The sequence below is a fragment of the Pleurodeles waltl genome, chromosome 2_2 (assembly GCF_031143425.1).
Source record: "Pleurodeles waltl isolate 20211129_DDA chromosome 2_2, aPleWal1.hap1.20221129, whole genome shotgun sequence".
NCBI lineage: Eukaryota > Metazoa > Chordata > Amphibia > Caudata > Salamandridae > Pleurodeles > Pleurodeles waltl.
The window spans coordinates 645,813,100-645,833,659 of NC_090439.1; the positions used below are offsets into that span (position 1 = coordinate 645,813,100).

At 42.4% G+C, this 20,560-nt stretch overlaps 1 protein-coding gene across 2 annotated transcripts in view; it reads left to right on the forward strand.

Annotated features, from left to right (window-relative positions):
• The window catches only part of LYN (LYN proto-oncogene, Src family tyrosine kinase), a 265,777-nt gene extending 247,493 nt beyond the window's left edge, over positions 1 to 18,284 (forward strand). For both annotated transcript variants that reach the window (XM_069220197.1, XM_069220195.1), the window contains exons 12-13: positions 1,579 to 1,710; positions 16,323 to 18,284. In XM_069220197.1, coding sequence (XP_069076298.1) covers positions 1,579 to 1,710; positions 16,323 to 16,525 — 335 coding nt within the window. In that variant the 3' untranslated portion in view covers positions 16,526 to 18,284. The remainder of the gene's footprint in view (positions 1 to 1,578; positions 1,711 to 16,322) is intronic.
• The last annotated feature ends 2,276 nt before the right edge of the window (positions 18,285 to 20,560 follow it).

Below are 20,560 nucleotides of genomic sequence, written 5' to 3' on the forward strand. Positions count from 1 at the left end.
AGTTGCTGTGCCTAGGATGCCATGTAGTGTTGGATTAGACATTTGAATTAAATGTATTTGGTTGGCAAAACTACATTGTAGATCATTGTGGAGAGGTAGTTCCACCAATAATGCATTGCAATTGAATGGAAGTAGGAAGCCAGGTACTCATTTTATTTGGCTTGTTGGGGAGAAGTAGTGGTCAGATGGGTGGTAGTGATAGGTAGCAGGACACCATGTGTAAGATGGGGCAAGGGGATGAGACATGCGAGGTGATTCTGTGCATGGCTACCCCATAGCTCACACACTACTGCATAGTTGCTGAAAGCAGGGCCTGAGGACTTGTCTGGGCCCTACATAACATAAAATTGTAGATGGGTAACAGTGGCCAATTAGGATGTTTTTCGCCCTGGGGGTTCTAAGTATCATCATAGACAACCACAGGATCGCTCTTGTTCTCTAGTCCATGTTATTCAAAACTCCTTGGTGAAAATCATATCCATTATTCACTGTTACCCGTCTGTAATTCTGTATATTTCCACCACCAAGGAGTTATGCGTGACATCGCAGACAATCATTGTGACGTTTGAGCTTTCTATGATATCACTGTGATATCCACGGTAGAAAGCATTGGTGTGTTGATACTAACCCAGATGGAGCATGTTTCTGTTCCTTCATAGGCTACTGATTTATTGAATAAAAATATAGCAAATATATGTCCCAAAAGTTATATGAACCTATGAGTAGACATAGAGAAAGACAACTGTATAAAGCTGGGAATCCCTACATGAACGCCGCAGTTGTCTATTCTTATGTGCAGTCAGCACTGATTCTGATTGGATAATAGCTCTGACTTGTCCACTCTTACTTAAATGTAAGCTTCAGAGAACTGTGCGCGTGTACATTCTAGTGTTCCTTCTGTGCCTGAGAGAGCGAGTGTATTTCATGTTAACGTGGACATTGTATCAGGGCCAGGAGGATACATCAACCATTCCCAACAGTTTCTTAATCATTTGCCCCAGATTGAGTTGGAGTGCTTGGCAAATAATTAATTCTGAAAACTGAGATTTGTCAATCTATTGATTCATTGTCCTGCATAACAACTGCAGGTGGCTGTTCTTGAACCGGGAGTCAGTCTTGGACTTAGAGGTCAAATGTAGCTCCTGGTATAGTACATATAAATCATGGTAAGACATCTTTGCCCCTTGCGTGGTTTTTCACAGAAACATCTTGCTTTGGTCACTGATGGTTCCCAGGCTTCCTTTCCTAAAGTATATCCTTCGAACATTTTGTCATTTGTAATCCAAACCCATCTTACATTTCTTTTGCAGTAATACGCATTATTTATTTCAGTCTTTCAAGTTTTGCTGTAGTTTACTACCATGTTCGGGTAAAATACGTTTTATGCGAGGCGAACCACAACTGCCAAAAGTGTCTCAATTGAAGAATTCTTGCTTTCCAATGGTAAATCGGTACAGCATAATATTGCACCACGTCAGAGGCTTCTGACTTTGTTTCGTTAGGCGCTTCTTTTAAATGATTGTCAATTCCGACGTCTTGGATGTAAAGATTTTTTTTACTTTTTATTTTTTGTTGTAGGTGCCAAATTTCCAATCAAGTGGACAGCACCGGAGGCCATCAATTTCGGCTCATTTACCATTAAGTCTGATGTATGGTCCTTTGGAATCCTATTGTACGAAATAATCACCTTTGGAAAAATCCCCTATCCAGGTACAGCAAACTGATTTAAGTTGCATTGGAATAAAACAGCGTTCTTCCACTTAAACGGAATAGCCTTGCTTATTGACTCTCTTGCGTCCTTCTGTTGGTATTTATCTGTGGCTCAAATATATTCCAAATTGTTTATGCATTCGAAGTGACCTTTTTTTTTTTTAGAACTGAAAATGTGCCACTTGTGTACTGTCAAGGATCCGCGTTTTTAAAGGTGTTATTTTACTGGTTCATGCTTTAGGTCTAGTCAGTGCTTTCAGAGCTATAGGAACAAGGTTTACTGTGTTGCTCAGGAGCACCATGTTGCATTTGCACCCATAATGCAAAGGGATTCAGCATTACAAGGTCACCAGATTTGACCTGGTAACTCCACCCCTGCTACCTTGCAGTTACAATTACTGTAGTACCAGTAACTCCAGTTGGGTGAGGAGGTTAATTGAGGATTATGAGCTGAATTTAGAGTTATCGCGGACCTTCTAATTTCAAAAGGGCCGTCAACTCTTACTACTAGTCCATTCGGAATTCATGAGCAACTTATAATGAGGTTGTTAGAGGGGATACCATTGATAATGATTTTAGAAGAGTAAACTGAATACTGTTATTGCTCAAGTTAAGTAATAGTTGACTAAATGACTAACACCTTTTACGTGTGGTATAAGATGGGTTTCCACTGGACCCTGCACCTCCCTGTATTCTCTTCCAGGGTTTGGACATAATTGCCCCATCCTAACTGACTTACTTAATTTATCATTTACAACTGGCCTGATTCCTCATCAATGGAAACACGCAATGGTTAAACCTCTGCAAAAAAAAAAAACAATCTTGACCCTGCTCTTCTGAATAATTACAGGCTGATTTCCCTGCTTCCTGTTGCCTCTAAGCTCTTGGAAACGCACGTTAACAAATACCTCTCTGGTTTTCTTGAGGATCATTAGATTTTACATCCCACTCAAATGGGATTTAGACATCAACACAGTAATGAAACAGCTTTACTGGCAGTGGTGGAAGAGCAAAGGTGTTATCTTGATCTAGGAGGCTCTGCTGCCATCATTCTCCTGGATCCTAGTGCAGCCTTTGATACTGTGGACCATAGCATTCTTATCCAAAGACTTTCCAAAGCTGGTATCAATGGCCTGGTATTAAAATGGCTTACTTCTTTTCTGCAGGATTCACACCTTTCAAATTCTTGATTGGTCATACCTTTCTGACAGTTTCTGTCTGAATTGTGGGGTGCCACATGGGTCTTCCTTCAGCCCCACACTTTTTAACCTTTATATGCACCCACTGGCAGAGATGGTGTGTCCTTATGGATTGTCATTGGTTTCTAATGCCTACGACACCCAGCCGGTTATTTTATTCTCCTCAAATTCTAACACAAGTCAATCTCAACTAATGCCTTGTCTTCAGTACATAGGCAGATGGATGGTGGAATGCAAGCTAAAACTGAATGAAGACAAGTTGGAGGTTATGTTATTGGCAACAGCTTTCTGCATAGGTCCCTGACTCTCGTTCGGGAAAGTCTGGAGTCTTTACAATCTCCTTAAATGCAAAAAAAGAGTCTGGGGGTGTGGTTGGACTCCAGCCTTACTATGGACCATCAAGCAAGAAAGTGTGCTACCACCTGTTTCAAAGTATTCAGGTTGCTGAAGAAAGTCTTTGGCTTTCTTTCTTAGCCCAAAAACGTATTGTTCAGGCCCATGTCATCTCACATTTAGATTACGGTAATGCCCTCTACTTTGGCTCACCTCAGTATGTGGTGAAGACGCTGCAGGTTGTGCAGAACACTGCTGTTCACCTCATGAAAATCCCAAGGCATCATTCTGCTAAAACCTCCATACCTTCCCTCCACTGGCTTCTGGTGGAACAACATATATGATTTAAGGTCCTCTGCATCATGCACAAAGCTCTTCATAACAGAGGTCCAGCCCTTTTAAGGCCCGTGGCCTCCTACTATAGCCCTCATAGGATGAAGAGACGTAATTTTCAGAGATCTCAGTGGGGTGGACAATCTATGGCCTACAGAGCTGCCAAACTTTGGAACTCTCCCCTACTGGAGCTTTGCCAACATAGCCAGGAATTTTCCTTTCGTAAGGATTTGAAACCATGGTTGGTTGGGGCCTAATTAGATGATCCAGCAGTCTACACTTTCCATTTCAGAGCTGGGAGGCCTTCCGGTAGCCATGGGCTATATAAATCTCATAAACTAAACTAACACAAGCCAAATGACTTGTGGGGGAGGGGGAGGTGGAATGAGAAAAACTCTTGAAATAATAAAAAAAAAAAGGATGACCGATTTAACAAAATGCATAGCATGCACCAAAAAAGGGAATAAATCCTGAGAAAAAAATTGAAACCTAAAAAAAAAATAAACAACGGGCAATGTAGAAAGATTAAGAGCTACTTCTCAGACAAGGGCAGCTACAGCGAATCTTTTCACTTTAGACATTGTGGGAGGTGTAAATAAGTAAATAAAGCAACTCTTTTGTCTATGTCCACAATAATGCAAAATGGTGTGTCTGGGAGGGTGAGGCCCATTACAGATACCAGAGAGAACAAGCATTTGCAATGCAATGGGTCTCTCATTTGCTCGAGTTAGAGCTGTTAGCATTGTAAACGCCTAACTGGACTTTTCTTGCCACATAAATTGAAAATTAAAAGTAATACAGTTTCACATAAGCAAGCCAATTCAAAGCTCCACGGCATCAGCGTGAAGCAGCACACAAAAGGAAAAAGAAGTTCGCTTGCAGTCAAACTAATTGGCAAAACTGCAATTAGCCATGTAACAGGGGCGATGTCCAAGATGTAACTAAACCTCCCCAAGGAGGGACAAGTGTAAAGCATTTGCCAACAAAAAGAAAGGACCTTTGAAGGGAAAGCCCATGAACGAGTGATAGTGATGGGCATGCAGTGGGCATGGTTAAAAGCCCAGATACATAACAACACGTCGAAAAAGAAGCGCTTGTGCGCTGCAATGCTCGACCTAAAAAACAGATGTCTGCCTAAATAGGATTCCCAAGGGTGTCTTTGCTCTAACTAGTCATGCCACCAATGTTTGTGCTTTTCTACTATGGTCTTCTGTAAACAAACCCTGGAGATCCAGTAGTATTTAGAACCAGTCTGCTTATTACAGGTCTGGCACTGTTGAAAGAGATATTCTCTCCTTCTATTCAGTCACCAGCAATTGCGTTTAAATGCAAAATGTACACCTTGAAACTTGGAAGGTAGGAGAACCATGGTAGCCTCACAGAACCACATTTCATGCACAAGAATGACCAACACAACCATGGTATAAAGATTTTGTGCAGTACAAACAGTAAAGTGTGCTTATTTTTGTATAAGGAGACGCTTTCGAATGACAGCTGCTTGTGAAACAAATGAAACTTTTCTTTTAAAACATAATCCTTTCTTCCAAAACCCTTGCAACCCAAAACATCTGTTGCAATTACACAATTTTGAAAGACTGTCAAATGGCTTGTGAATTGAATTGTACACACATATTCCATTCACCAACCAAAGTCCACCGACCAGTGAAAGTAAACTACTAATTTGATGTATGAAGATTCGAGCAGCACATGTTAATAATATCTACCCTCTGTTTAGAGATTTGACGAGTAACTTGGTGGAAAGTCATGTGTCTTTCGTGTTCTGCGTGTGGTTGCACGATCATGCAAAAAAGAGTTCCCAATGAGAAATTCAAACCACGTAATGGTCTGCAATGAAAATAGCAGTGTACACTCAATCACTGCATGTCAAGTACAAATGCAAGTCCATTCACACTGCTGCCACCAATGATAGAAATGGGGTCTCTGGTTTGAAGTAAGTTTGCACTCTGTCCAAGCTGGGACCCTCACTCTAGTCAGGGCAATGGAGATACACAATTAGGATAACCCCTTGGTAGCTTGGCACAAGCATTCAGGCTTATCTCAAAGGCAATGTGTAAAGTATTTGCACCAACATACACAGTAATACAGTGTAAAGTATGTGCACCAACATACACAGTAATACAGTGTAAAACATTACAAAATGGACACCACATCAGTTTACAAAAATAGGTAATATTCAACTAAATCAAACAAAACCAAAACAACAAAAATCCAACAAACCCAGTTAAAAATATGCCTTTTTGCAATTAAAAACAAATTTGATGCTAAACAGTGTCGTGACTGAGTTGTTTTCCACAATGCAACACAATTGGTGCCGTTTACGGAATCGTTTGGACCCCCAGGTACAGTACCTTAACGAGTGTGTAGAAAACAAGCCGGTGCACGGAGTCTCGGAGCAAGGCATTGCTGATTCCAATGCGGCATATGTTCCGGTGCTGCGGGGCGAAAGAGCGGAGGCTTCATGAAGAGGCATCGGGTCTTTGCTGCAGAGCGGTAAGGGTGAAGTGGCGTCGGTTGCGAGGCTTCGCTCCCGGGACACCTCTGGTAAAGTTGAAGTCCAGCAAAGTCACAATGCTGTGGGGCGAGCTCACGGGGTCGCGGTCACGTCACTGGGTCACAAGCACTGCGATGGAGTCGGGTGTCAAGAACGTCTGGTGTACGACACTCCAACTCATGAGTTCCAGTGGATGTCAGTGGCTGCAGCGACGTCGGGCCTGCTTTGATGGCGAGGTCGTCGCGCCTCGGTGAGGTCCAGGTCCAGGCAGCACTTTCGGGCAGCGGTGTCTTTTGTGAAGTCGTACAGTATCATCCAGCATCGTTTCACTTGATTTTCACCAGAAATTCACTTCCAGGAGCCCAGGAACTGGAATGGTACTCTCTGGCAAGCTAGAGCCCACAGCAAGCAGACTCAGAGACTGGTTGGTGAAGTGTTTGCAGTCCCTGAGGCTTCAGAACAAGAGGCAAGCTCAGCCCAAGCCTTTAGAGACACTTCTCAAGCAAGAATATACCACAAATTCCGGCCTTTGTCCCCTGGCCACAGGCAGAAGCAGCAACTGCAGGATAGCCCAACAAAGCACAGTCACAGACAAGGGCAGCAGTCTTCTCAACTCTTCAGCTCTTCTCTCCTGGCAAAGGCTCCTCTTGAATCCTTGAAGTGATCTAAAAATATGGGGTTTTGGGTCCACTACGTATACCCCTTTCTGCCTTTGAAGTTGGCAAACTTCAAAGGAAAGTCTCTGTTGTTCACAAGTTCCTGCCTTGCCCAGGCCTGGCTCCAGACTCGCACCAGGGGGTTGGAGATTGCATTTTGTAAGGGCAGGCACAGCCCATTCAAGTGTAAGTGACCACTCCTCTGTCCACACTAGCCCAGATGGCCCATCAGGATATGCAGGCTACACCCCAGCTCCTTTTGTGTCACTGACTAGAGGGGAGTCACAAACAGCCCAACTGTCGGTCTGACCCAGACAGGAAATACACAAGTAAGCAGAGTCACAGAATAGTTTAAGCAAGAAAATGCCCACTTTCTCAAAGTGGCATTTTCAAACTGACAATCTAAAAACCAACTTTACCAAAAGATGTATTTTTTAATTGTGAGTTCAGGGACACCAAACTCCATATTTCTATCTGCACCCAAAAGGAATCTGCACTTAAATATGATTTAAAGGCAGCCCTCATGTTAACCTATGGGAGAGATAGGCCTTGCAACAGTGAAAAACAAATGTGTCAGTATTTTACTGTCAGGACATGTAAAACACATTACTACATGTCCCACCTTTAACATACTCAGCACCCTGCCCATTGGTCTACCTAGGGCCTACCTTAGGTGTGCCTTATATGTACAAAAAGGGAAGGGTTGGGCCTGGCAAGTGGGTACACTTGCCAGGTCGAATTGGCAGTTTAAAACTGCTCACACAAACTCTGCAGTGGCAGGTCTGAGCCATGTTTACAGGGCTACTAGTGTGGGTGGCACAGTGAGTGCTGCAGGCCCACTAGTAGCATTTGATTTACAGACCCTCAGCACGTCTAGTGCACTTTACTAGGGACTACTAGTAAATCAAATATGCCAATCAGGAAAAAGCCAATTACTCATACAATTTACACAGGATCACTTGCACATTAGCACCAGTCAGCAGTAGTACAGTGCCCAGAGTACCAAAAACAGCAAAAACAGTCCAGCACACAGTCTAAAAATGGGAAGCAGAGGCAAAAAAGACAGGAAGACCACACCAAGGATGCCAGGTCTAACAGTGAGGCACAAGCAAACCCCAAATTAAACCGTGCTCAATCCTATGGTAGCTTGGCACAGATTAGTCAGGCTTAACTTAGAGGCAATGTGTGTTTATTCAGCACTTCCAACAGTATTAAAGTGAAAATACAGCACAAGAAAAATCCCACACCAATTTAGAAATATAGGGTACATTTTAGTAAATAAAACAAGCCCAAAACAACAAAAATCCAAATCCGTAGAATCAAAGATATGCAATTATAAAGACTTCAGAGAAATGGTGTCAAAAGCACCAAGTGCCATCTGTGGATATCTGCTCTCACAGGACTGGGACAGAGTCACAAGTTCAGGCCAAAAGTGATGGAGAATGGACCAGCTACAGGGACCCTTTTAGGCCATCTGAACAAGAGTACCTTACGTCCTGGTTACAGAATGTTGCGAGGTTCCATGTTGAGGATGTGTGGTGCAGCAGAGCTGAGGCATCGGTTCTGAGGAGCTGGAATGCACAGTCCTGTATTGTCAAGGATCCCAACAATGAAGGCTTGTGATGCGAGAGTGTGGCATTGAGGATACATTGTGCAGTCAGGGCGATGCTGTAGTTCCAAACAGCTGCCAGGCTGTGATATGAGGTCCTGTTGTCAAAGCTGCTGTTGACAAGAGGTTTGCAATGCAAGGGGACCTGCGTCTATGAAGTTTCTTAGAGTTGTGGTTCTAATGCAGTCTGTGTGGTCGATGCGGAGTCCTTGCGCTGGGAGAAGACTTGCAGATGCATTGGTTCTGCTCGGGGTTGTGCCACAGAGGAGATATGTTGGTTCTACTGGATCCACAAATGGGCTGGCAGAGCACCTTCAGGCCCACTTCCAAGGGTCCAGGATTGGGGTGACACCACTTGGCATTGTGGGACTTATGTATGGCAGAGTATAGGTGTTTAATTCAAAGTTGTTGGAGCTTTTGTCCCTGAGGCTGTAGTCAGTAGGCCAGCCAACTAGCCATTGGAGTCACTTTGGGGCCCTCGATTCAACGGATGCAGATCCAGTCCTTCTCACCCAGGGAAGAGGGCAGCAAGTCAGCACAGTAGGGCAGCAGTTCTTCAGAGCAGTAGTCCAGCAGATTGGCTCATCTTTCAGCTGAACAGCAGTCCTTCTTCCTGGCAGAGTATCCACAAGCCCAGAAGTGTACTGATGTGTGCTGTGTCTGGGGTTCAATATTTGTACTTGGGCCGTCCTCTGAAGTGGGAGAAGCTTCTACAGGCTTCCCTTCAAATTCCACAGGCATCCTGCCTTCCCTGACCTGGCTTCAGACTAAGGACAGGGGGTATGCATTCCTTTGTTTAGAGGCAGGACAAAGCTTATACAAGTGTAGGTAGGGCTGTGTCCAGCTCCAGCATTCCATCTTGCCAGTGATGGCCTATCCAGGCACACGTAAGCTCTCTATTGTGTGTGGCTGACTATGAGGAATACACAAAGTCCAGTTGTCAGCTACACCAAGACATGTGATCCAGAGACAGGCTACGGGCACTAAATGGCGAGGAAAGGAAAATGCCAACTTTCTAAAGTGACATTTAAAAAATGTTATTTAAAATCAAACTTCACCACGAGAGAGGACACCAACATTAACTGGTTACATGCTTCAATTTGGAAATGATCACTTGTTAGATGTAATAAGGTAACTCCACTATTGGCGTATGAGAGAGGAATTTCTTAAAGTAGTGAAAAAGAAACATAAGAGTTTTTTATTACCAAGACTTGTAAAACAAAAAATTACAAGTCACATTATTTAAATACACTGCACCATGCCCTATGAGCTGTCGAGGGTCTACCTTAGGTGTGACTTACTTGCATTAAAAGTTTTCAGCTTGGCAACATTTTTATTTTGACAGGTCGAAATGTCAGTTTAAAAATGCGCCCACAGGCGGCAATATCAGTCCTGAGACACATTTATAGGGACATACAAGTACATTAAATATACCAATTCGGTATGAGTCAATACTACCATGTTTTAAGGAGACACCACAAGCACTGATTAGCAGTGGTAAAGTGTGCAGAGTCCTAAAGCCAGCAAAAAAGGAGAGTGGAAGACAAAATGTTAAGGGGAAAACCACGGATAGAATGCCAAGTTTAACAATGATATTAACATAGTATAATAAGGTATTTTTACACTGGAAATGTCAACTCTTGAAAATTACTACTTGAATTTTCTTTCTTTATTTAGGTCAGAAGGTAACTTTTGGGAGAGAATACTGAAACAATTCTCTGGGCTCTTTATTTTAGGCTACATACATGAGATGTGTAATGATATCCATTCAAAGGCTCCAGTTTACTTTGTTTGCAAATGTGCTCACACTATGAATAATAGTGCTTATTAGTGCAAGTAGTAGCACTAATTGACGTGTATGGAAAAAATATTTAGCACTAAAATGTGAAACACACAGCATTGAAATGGCTTTTTGCTGTAGAGCAACCCTCCATGATCTACCAGTGAAGTAATGAGGCAATAACAGGGCAAAACACCCATAGATGTTAGGCAAAACCAGATATACTAAAACCACGTGTCCTGGCGATCCATGAAATTCTAGACTAAATGAAACGAGGTTCGATCAAAGAGCAAGCAATTGTGTTTTATTCCTACACTTCACATGTGCAATTACTGAGTAATTACATGGTATATAGCTTATGCTTGGGCAGTTGTCCTTGTGTTGAAATTTGAACTGAGGGAGTACCGTGGCTAAACATTTCACACCAGCCATGACTAGCTTATCTTAGTTTCCAAGCTCAATGTTTAGCCACAAACTACTATGGCTTTTTCTTAATGAATGCATGGTCTATGATTTCATCGACATATGACTCATGCCAAGTCTGGCACTGAGTACTGTTTTCCCTCTCACACACAGCACTGCATGAATGTTAGTTAATGTGGGTGAAAGTTTTCAAAGTTAGCACACCCTTTAGATGAAGGGGACTCGACATACAAGTAATGTCTTAACTAAGATGGCTTGAAGGCACTCTGTAGTACCTCATTTCATTCCTGGTGCGACTCCTGACTTTCACTCTGTAGTGACTGCTTGCAGGGCTCTGGCGAGGCACAGGTCAGATGATGTAGGAAGTTTGACCAACTTGGAGTTCTGTACCCTCCTGTATAATGAAGCCGAAAGGCACTCCATGTAAACGAAGGTTCCAATCAACACTCTAGATGGTAGGCAGAGGCAACGATAGGGAAGGAAGAGAGCAAAGTGTAGGTCTTCCCTTAGTGCCGACAAGATGCCATACACCTTTCCTATCAGGTCATCCTCCCACCAAAATTAATATATTTTACTTTAAACTGTTTTTTTTGAGACACTATAGGTTATTTTAGAAGACACATTTGGGCTTCCAGTTGCTATTCTAGAATCACCTATAGCTTGGCGAGGAGTCTATTTTAAGATAATTTGAATTGGTTTCTTTGCTGGATGTAGTGCCTATTGGGCATCTAACTGACTGTAGTCCCCTGTTTCAAACAGAGCACAATTTAACCCCTTGGGTGCGGGCGTCGGCCACTGGCCGACGCCCGCACTACCTCCCTGATGCGGGTTACGACCAGTGGCCGACACCAGGGACGCACCTGAGGATTTTTTTTTTTGTCCCCGGGAGACACAGAAGCTTTTCCGTGTCTCCCCCCGCACCCCCACCTGCCCCTTTGTGACTGACGTCATCATGTTTACGGCCGCTTCCTGCTCCGATGGGGAAAACGGCCCCAAACGGCCTTCCCCACATTCAGGAAGGCCTCGTAAGAAAGGGAGACTCTTCCTGAAAGTGTTTCCTGGCCCCCCCCCGGGGCTAAATTTTATTTTAAAATAATAATAATTTAAAAAAAAGAAATGGACAGGAGGTTGCCCACTGGCAGGGTGACCCCCTGTGGGGGCAATATTTTTTTATAGTAGTTGTAGGGTTTCCCTGGGGGCCCCCAAGGAAACCATACAACTACTAGTAAAAAAAAAAATATATATATATATATATACATATGTATGTATATATATATAGAGAGAGAGATAGATCTATGTAGATATATCTACATGGATATATCTATAGATAGATCTATATATATAGATCTATCTATGTAGATAGATATATCTATATAGAGATAATTATATATATATATATATATATATATATATATATATATAGATATAGATCACTTTTGTCAATACATGTGTGGTTTCCCTGGGGGCTGCGATCGGGCCCCAGGAAAACCAGACCCACATATAAAAGTGATCTCTCTCTCTCTCTCTATATATATATATTTTATATATATACATATATTTGCCACCAGTTGTCTTGCAGTTGCAGCTTGCGTCTTCAAAGCAATGCACATACTTCAACTGACGCATTTCACCTGTAGCTTTTAGGCAGCAATAAAAAAGTCAAGTAAGTATTGTGATTATGTTTCTGCTACAAAAGGATCAGACTTTTGTCTAGTGGCAGTTTTAGTGCCACAAAGAAGCGCAGAAGGTTTATATGCCTACTGCAAAGAGCAAATCTGTATTTTATGTCAATAGCTGAGTACATTAGTAAAGTCAGCCATTACCTGCGCTATAATACAAATGAAATGTATGTGCGGGGTGGGGGGCTATGGAGAGATGAAGGGCACTTTTGCTGGGTGGTAATGAGGGAATCCGAGGAGGAAGTAGTGGGAGCACCAATAATGATTGTTGGACTGGGTGCAGGAGGTGCTAAAGACTGTGACGAATGGTATGTGACAAGGTGTATTTTGAGTGTCTTGAAAGAACGTGCTGATTGAGGGAAGAAGCGCAGGTAAGGTGGCCTCTACTGTTGCACGTATCTCACACACACCATCGATTTTGTGACTGTCTACGTAGGCTAGTGTTTTAGAGCAACATTTTAGCCAATAGCAAAGATGGCTTCTTGATGGATGACTGTTGCCGTCACTCGGGTTATAGAGGACAGCTCTGACATAGGATCAGAGACTGAAACAGCATCTGAGGGATAGGACAATGGCGCAGACTCTGGGAGTGATTTTTCAGTCAGAGGAGTCCCATTCGATAACTCCTCTTCCAGTAAATTATGAGCGAGGTAAAGAGGACAGTCCTGCTGTCCCTTCGCAAGCACAGTCTGTGCAACGGGGTAATAGTGGGTTTGCCCAACCCAGAGAGCAGGTGAATGCAGCGGCAAGCAAAGAGACAGAGTGCTCTCTTGGGAGCTCCCCAATTTAGTTCAGCCCCAAATTCTACCGCCCAAATCATATTGTGGAGACATCAAAATGATCTATCACAAAACAAACTGGTATTGTAAATCAGGCACCTGTGTTTTTGGTCCTGGGTTCGGCGGCCATATAGAGAAACATACTAAACCCAAACATTTCTGGAAACTAGACATTCGGGGGAGTCCACAGAGGTGTGACTTGTGTGGATTCTCCAAAGTTTTCTTACCCAGAATACCCTGCAAAGATGAAATGTTGAATAAAAACTCTATTTTTCTCAGATTTCTGTCACACAAACTACAGGAATATGCTGGGATCCACAAAATTCCTACCACCCAGTGATTCCTCACCTGTCCTGATAAAAACACTACCCCACTTGAGTGCCTATACCTAGTGCCTGCGTCAGGAATGGATCACCCCAGGGTCAACAGCTGCCTCATGTAAGAACCAACATTGACCGTTGTGTGATCTATTCCTATCGCGGGCACCAGGCCTACCCACACAAGTGAGGTACCATTTTTATTGGGAGACTTGGGGGAACGCTGCGTGGAAGGAAATTTGTGGCTCCTCTCAGATTCCAGAACTTTCTGTCACCGAAATGTGAGGAAAAAGTGTTTTTTTTAGCCACATTTTCAGGTTTGCAAAGGATTCTGGGTAACAGAACCTGGTCAGAGCCCCACAAGTCACCCCATCTTGGATTCCCCTAGGTCTCTAGTTTTCAAAAATGCACAGGTGTGGTAGGTTTCCCTAGGTGCCGGCTGAGCTCAAGGCCAAAATCTACAGCTAGGCACTTTGCAAAAAACACGTCAGATTTCAATGTAAAAATGTGATGTGTCCATGTTGCGTTTCCTGTCGTGAGCATTAGGCCTACCCACGCAAGTGAGGTACCATTTTTATCGGGAGACTTGGGGGAACACAGAATAGCAAAACAAGTGTTATTGACCCTTGTCTTTCTCTACATTTTTTCCTTCCAAATGTAAGACAGTGTGTAAAAAAGACGTCTATTTGAGAAATGGCCTGTAATTCACATGCTAGTATGGGTACCCCGGAATTCAGAGATGTGCAAATAACCACTGCTTCTCAACACCTTATCTTATGCCCATTTTGGAAATACAAAGGTTTTCTTGATACCTATTTTTCACTCTTTATATTTCAGCAAATAAATTGCTGTATACCCAGTATAGAATGAAAACCCATTCAAGGTGCACCTCATTTATTGGCTCTGGGTACCTAGGGATCTTGATGAACCTACAAGCCCTATATATCCTCGCAACCGTAAGAGTCCAGCACACGTAACAGTATATTGCTTTAAAAAATCTGCCATTGCAGGAAAAAGTTACAGAGTAAAACGTGGAGAAAATTGGCTGTTTTTTTCAGCTCACTTTCAATATGTTTTTATTTCAGCTGTTATTTTATGTAGGAAAACCATGTAGGATCTACACAAATGACCTCTTGCTGAATTCAGAATGTTGTCTACTTTTAAGAAATGTTTAGCTTTCCAGGATCCAGCATTGGTTTCAGACCCATTCTTGTCACTAACTGGAAGGAGGCTGAAAGCACCAAAAATAGTAAAAATAGGGTATGTCCCAGTAAAATGCCAAAATTGTGTTGAAAAATGTGGTTTTCTGATTCAAGTCTGCCAGTTCCTGAAGGGTGGGAAGATGGTGATTTTAGCACCAGAAACCCTTTGTTGATGCCATTTTCAGGGAAATAAACACAAGCCTTCTTCGGCAGCCCTTTTTTCCAATTTTTTGGAGAAAAAAAATTTTTTTCACTGTATTTTGGCTAATTTCTTGGTCTCCTCCAGGGGAAACCACACACTCTGGGTACCATTAGAATCCCTAGGCTGTTGGAAAAAAAGGACGCAAATTTGGCGTGATTAGCTTATGTTGACAAAAGGTTATGAAGGCCTAAGCACGAACTACCCCAAATAGCCAAAAAAGGGCTCAGCACTGGGGGGGTAAAGGGGGGGGGAGGCCCAGCCTCTAAGAGGTTAACAAAAATGCTTCATACAATGAATAATTGCCATATTGAACATCTCTTGAAAGATTCACATCACATGATGCGCATGCAGGGAAAACGTTTGATCATTTTGTTTTATAATTGCAGAATTGTAAACGATTACCCAGTGGAATGAATAGAAGAGATGCGAGTAGGAAATGAGGGAATGGATCAAAGATCGAGCTCGGATTGTAAACAGTGGTGGAGAGTAGAAGGGAAGCATGGAGGATCTAGCAGCGGTGAAGGGATCTCTGTTTACAGGGTTGATATGGAGAGAGTGAGATCTGGGTTGAGAAAGCCGTATTATAAATAACACTACTCAGTGATGACTCCTAGGAAAAGAAGACATCAGACATCTGGCATTCAGCAGCATTCAAGGAAAGAGAAGGCAGAAGTACCATACTTCCAATATATTGGAATTTAAACTTAAGGCTATTCATACCAATTGGATTCTGAAGCCCTTACAAGATTTTGATGAGGCACCCTTGGAAAAGACATATATCAGTTGTCACTATTATCTGGAGAAGTCCAGACATCTTTAGGCTCTCCAATAACTGCACCTGTACCAGAGCGTGTGGCTAGGAAACAAAATGGTAGATGTTCATTAGCAACCGCCGTATTTTTTACTGGTCTCTGTCGCATATTTGGTTGTGAAGTGTGGCAGCCTTTATTTGATGCTTCAGTCTTGGGGCCTAGGCGTTTAAAGAAACATTCAAGGTTGTGTAGCCAGATTACCCAATTTTCTTAGAGACAAATCTGCAAACCAATGTTTCCTAAACATTGAGATTTCCTCTGGATATCATCCCATAACCGATTTTTACATTTTTATTTGTGTTCTTCCAGCAGGTGCTCAAGCATATGCAAGACAGTACAGGCCCAACCAAAAGGAATCCCCAATTGCTAGGATACATCCCTCATTACAGAAACGTAACAAACTCATGGTTTGTGTAAAAAAAAAAAAAAAAAAGGCCTGAAAATAAGTTTAAGTAGAGTCCCTAGGCATGACAAGCTTAGGCTCCAAACCATAGAGAAAAAGTGCTAAAAGGATTTGCTTGTGCTAGTTCTTTGAAATCGTGTTATGACCTGTAATTGCCACTGTCTAGTGCTTAATTTATAGGAAAAAATTATTTACTAGAACACATACGGTTAATTGTAGCCATTTTGACCAACTACCCAATGTTTGCTGAATGTCTAGCGCAGGAACTGTAAGAACATGCGTATAAGGTGCAGCACTATTTCACATCGGTCTATTTGTGGAGAGAAGGTTGGACATTGGTCATTTTCTAATGATGTGTTTGTTTTCTTCGTAGGCATGAGCAATGGTGAAGTGATGACCGCCCTTCAGCGTGGCTATCGGATTCCACGCATGGAAAACTGTCCAGAGGAGTTGTATGAAATCATGCACTTGTGCTGGAAGGACAAGGCTGAAGAAAGGCCCACGTTTGACTATTTGCAGAGTGTGCTGGATGACTTCTACACAGCGACAGAAGGGCAGTATCAACAGCAGCCTTAGGACAAAGACATTCAGCTGAAAGTCACTGCAGGGTGTGTCTGCAGACCGGACAGACAACTAACTTCCTAATCTGTGCTTCATGTACTTGAAGACTTTATGGATTGTGCTTTGTGGAAAATTCAACATGAAGGCAAACCATCCTGGCAATTAGAACTGCTTTTCTTCTGGCAAAACTAGCTCTTCCATGAAAAATTATTTCTGCACTAGTGTTCACGTCCAGCTCTTTAGTATGACCATACCTGGGTGAGTAAAAAGTACATTTGTCAGACTAAGAAGTGACCAAGTACACCTACAGCATTGTTTAGGACCTTATAAAGTATCCATCTCCATGTGGGCAAAGCCTTACGTCCCAGCTGACCAGGTTGATATGGAAGCCCTAAGCAGCCATGGCTACCATTGTATCCCATTTGAAGGCCAGAGGCGACTTGTCCACAATAAAGGAGGCCCCTGCAGAGGAGAGTATTGCACTAAATCCATATTGGATCTGCTTCACCAAAAGCAGGAGCTCCGGCGTGCTACCCGGGGTGGTCCCCATTTCATCAGCAGATGAACTAATACGGAGGTTGTGGCAGAAGAATGGTGCATAGTGAAGGAGTCTATCTATGCCAGAAGCGATAAACTGCACAGTACTGCAGTAGGATAGCTGTTCCAGCACAGGGCTGATATGTGCTTGAGTAACTCAGGCATGACGTGCGTGACTCTGTAGTAAGTTAATTTCGACAGGTGCTGTTTCTACAATTCATATAAAATGTAAGATTCAATCTAGGCTTTCATGTAAGGCAATGAACACAAACACGAGTAGATGTGCACATATAGATTCATATTTCGACTTGGGAGAAATCAGAGAACGTTTCAGTGTAGTCTATCTTTATCCAAATAATTTTTTTCTCTTTTACTGCAACAAATTGAACCAGCCATTTTTATATGATTTTTCTTAAAGATTTTTAGACTATCACTTTGTTAGTTTTTGACACCTTTTACAGAGCAACCAAAAAAAACACATTTCACAAATTTTCATGTCCTCAAGTTTCTTTTTACGACTGTCGCAACAGTGGTGTTAGCCTAAAATATTCCTATACAGTAACTCCTTTCTGTTTTGTAGGCCTTCTCAAAGTATTGCTCAATCCACAATAAAATAATTTTTATTGAGCGAAAGTAACTGCAAACAGCCTTTGAGTAGTCTAAGCAGTGACAATATTTTCACTTTAGTCAATAATCTTTTTACATCTTTGTAATGAACTGGGGAGGAGTCACGCAGTGATTCGTGATTGCAATGAGCTAGCATACTTAATAAAATGTATAATTACTATATAGTGGTGGGAAGGAAGCGACTCCTAATGTAGATGAGTGCTTTAAGTGAGAGTTCATGCTCCCTCGGTACAAAAAGAAACCGAACCTGCGGATCCATAGACTACTCCGAAATTTATTGAAGGATGTCTAACATTTTTAAACACAACACCAAATGTTGGTTCGAATGTCTGCACAGAAATTTAGCGTAATGCTATATTTCTAAAGGCTGTGCAACCTTAATTTACAAAACAACACAATTATGATTATATATTACATTTTATTGTATTGTTTAGACTTGAAAAAATTCCAGTGGCTCACATTTGAGTGTTCTATCAAATTTTCTTTTGTGGCTTTTGAGAGAAAAAATGTTCAGGTACAAATGGCAGAATATTTATAGCCGTAGTTTCTATTTTGAAATTGATTGGTTTTTAAACATGTTTTAAATAAAGCAATACTGAAAGAATAATGATTGTATGTCCCTTTTGTGTAGAAAAAACATTCTTGCCTGAGTATAACCAAAAAAAAGTTTAATAAAATAAAAATCTTCTAGGGTTTCATTTAATTTATATTTAGGTGCCTTACATAGTAGTCCCAAAATAGAAACGTTTTCTTTAAGAAAGTCGTCTTCATTTTATTGTAGTCCACTTGAGCTAAAAGCCAATGGCTTATGGTGCGATTTTAAAACGTATCACTCAGACATAAGTTAGAAAGCTGTATCATGATGCAACAGTAAAATTGGTGCAGGTTCTGGATTGGGTCACATCGGAACAAAAATACTTGGATCACAAAACTGTACATGGAGGAGTGGTGCACAGGTGTGGCACATAACAGAATTTCCCCCTCTCCTTCCTCGTGGAGGTGCCTGAACCCCAGAAGGGATACCCTTTGGTTAGTGGACCTTTCTCTATAGACTAAGGTGCTGCAGTTGTTGATTTACAAGCATTGCAGTTCAGAGAGGGGCCTTCAGTGCCTCTGTGGGCTAGAGGAGCTGGACCTTTGGCAAGGGCAAATAACTATCTGAGGTTTTACAGTAACCATGGGCTATTCTTTACTTCCCTGACACTGTTCCATCAGAGGAGGAGGATTTCTTCTTCTTCCATTACCAGAAGAAGTAGCCCAAGAGCCTGACCTTGTGAGGTGCTGTATCGAGGGTCCTCTACTGTGAATGGATAACGGTGGATTTGGAGCTCCCTGTCATTACTCTGTGGCTGCTTACCAACATATTTTAATGTCATGGAAGGCAAATAATTCCCAGAAGTCCATTCTGATGCACCTTTAAGTGGGGCTTCAGCACCCATTTGGAAGACCTGTGGAAGAAATTGCCTGAGAATCCAGACTGTTAACACCAGTTAGCCCTTCTGTCCTGTGGGGTCAGGGGATCCTTTTTTGGCATCCCTCAGCTCCTAGGGGTTCTGGCAAGGAGGGTTGGAGCAAGAGGCCATGACCGGGGGCTCCATTCACTGTCAGTTTCTCCTTCAAACCTGCCAGCTGTCTGTCCACCTCCAGATTTTCCAAGGCGAGTGGGGGCTAACTTTAGGATTCCTTTAATGTTTGGCATGCCTCAATCTCGGACACCAAGGTGCTCTAGACAATAGAGATTGAGCACAAGACCCAATTTCAGAAGGCCCCCCTGGAATTCTTCCACTCTGCTACATCTCTTCAGTGCCCATATTGTCAATGTATTCTTCTGTAGAGCATCCAGGACTTATTGGACAAGGTGACTGCAATTCCAGTGCTATGTTTAAAAGGGAAGCTAGAGTGCTACTTCATCTTCAACCTTGAGGCAGGCATATCCTGAACTTAAAAGGGATACAAGTATCCTTGCCACTTTCCTCCCTCAAGATGGAAACACTGAAGTTCAGACTGGCCCTGATCTTCAAACTCTCAAGGTTTATGCTAGTAATTGGCAAAACGTTGAAGTCTGAGGTTCTTTTAAGGGAGGACGAGATGTATCCATCCGTGGGTGAGTGGCTATTCAGCCTTTTTTTTTATTTATTCTGATAGCTAGCCACTGGGTGAGTGGGTTGTCTGCCTCCTTCAAAGTTTTTTTTTTTGTTCCTTTCCGAGTTAGATCTTGGGATCATCCTTTGATCCTTCACAGACCTCAGCTCCATGCCTTTCAGACACTTGATTCCAAATTTGAAATTTCTATCAGCCAAAGTTATTTTTCTGGTGCCCATCTGTTCTGGAAGTGAGATAACTGAAATATGTGCTTTGCTCTGCAGTGCACCCTTTCTTAGTTTGTCCCAGAGACGTTGATCCTTTGCAGTTTAGGTAGAGTACTAGGATCTGGACAGTCAGATTGCAACTGCTTGCAGAATATGGTTCTGACAGTTTTCTTTCTTCTCTTAGATGAATATGTGGAGCCAAATACTTTGGATGTGCACAGAATACACTCCATTTATTTGACCTGAACGACTCTTTCCCATACTGTTAGAATGGGATCTCTAGTTGGCAGTCAGTTTATAACCTTCCCAAGTAGGGACCCTCACTTTAGTCCGGGTATTTGGGATACCCAACTCACATAACTCCTGCTCACCCCCTTGGTAGCTTGGCACAAGCAGTCAGGTTTATCTCAGAAGCAATGTGTAAAGCATTTGCACATAACACACAGTAATACAGTGAAAACACTACAAACGGACACCACACCAGTGTTAGAAAAATAGCCAATATTTATCCGTGTAAAACAAGACCAAAATGAGAACAATCCAACATACAGTAATAAAGATATGCAATTTGCAAGAA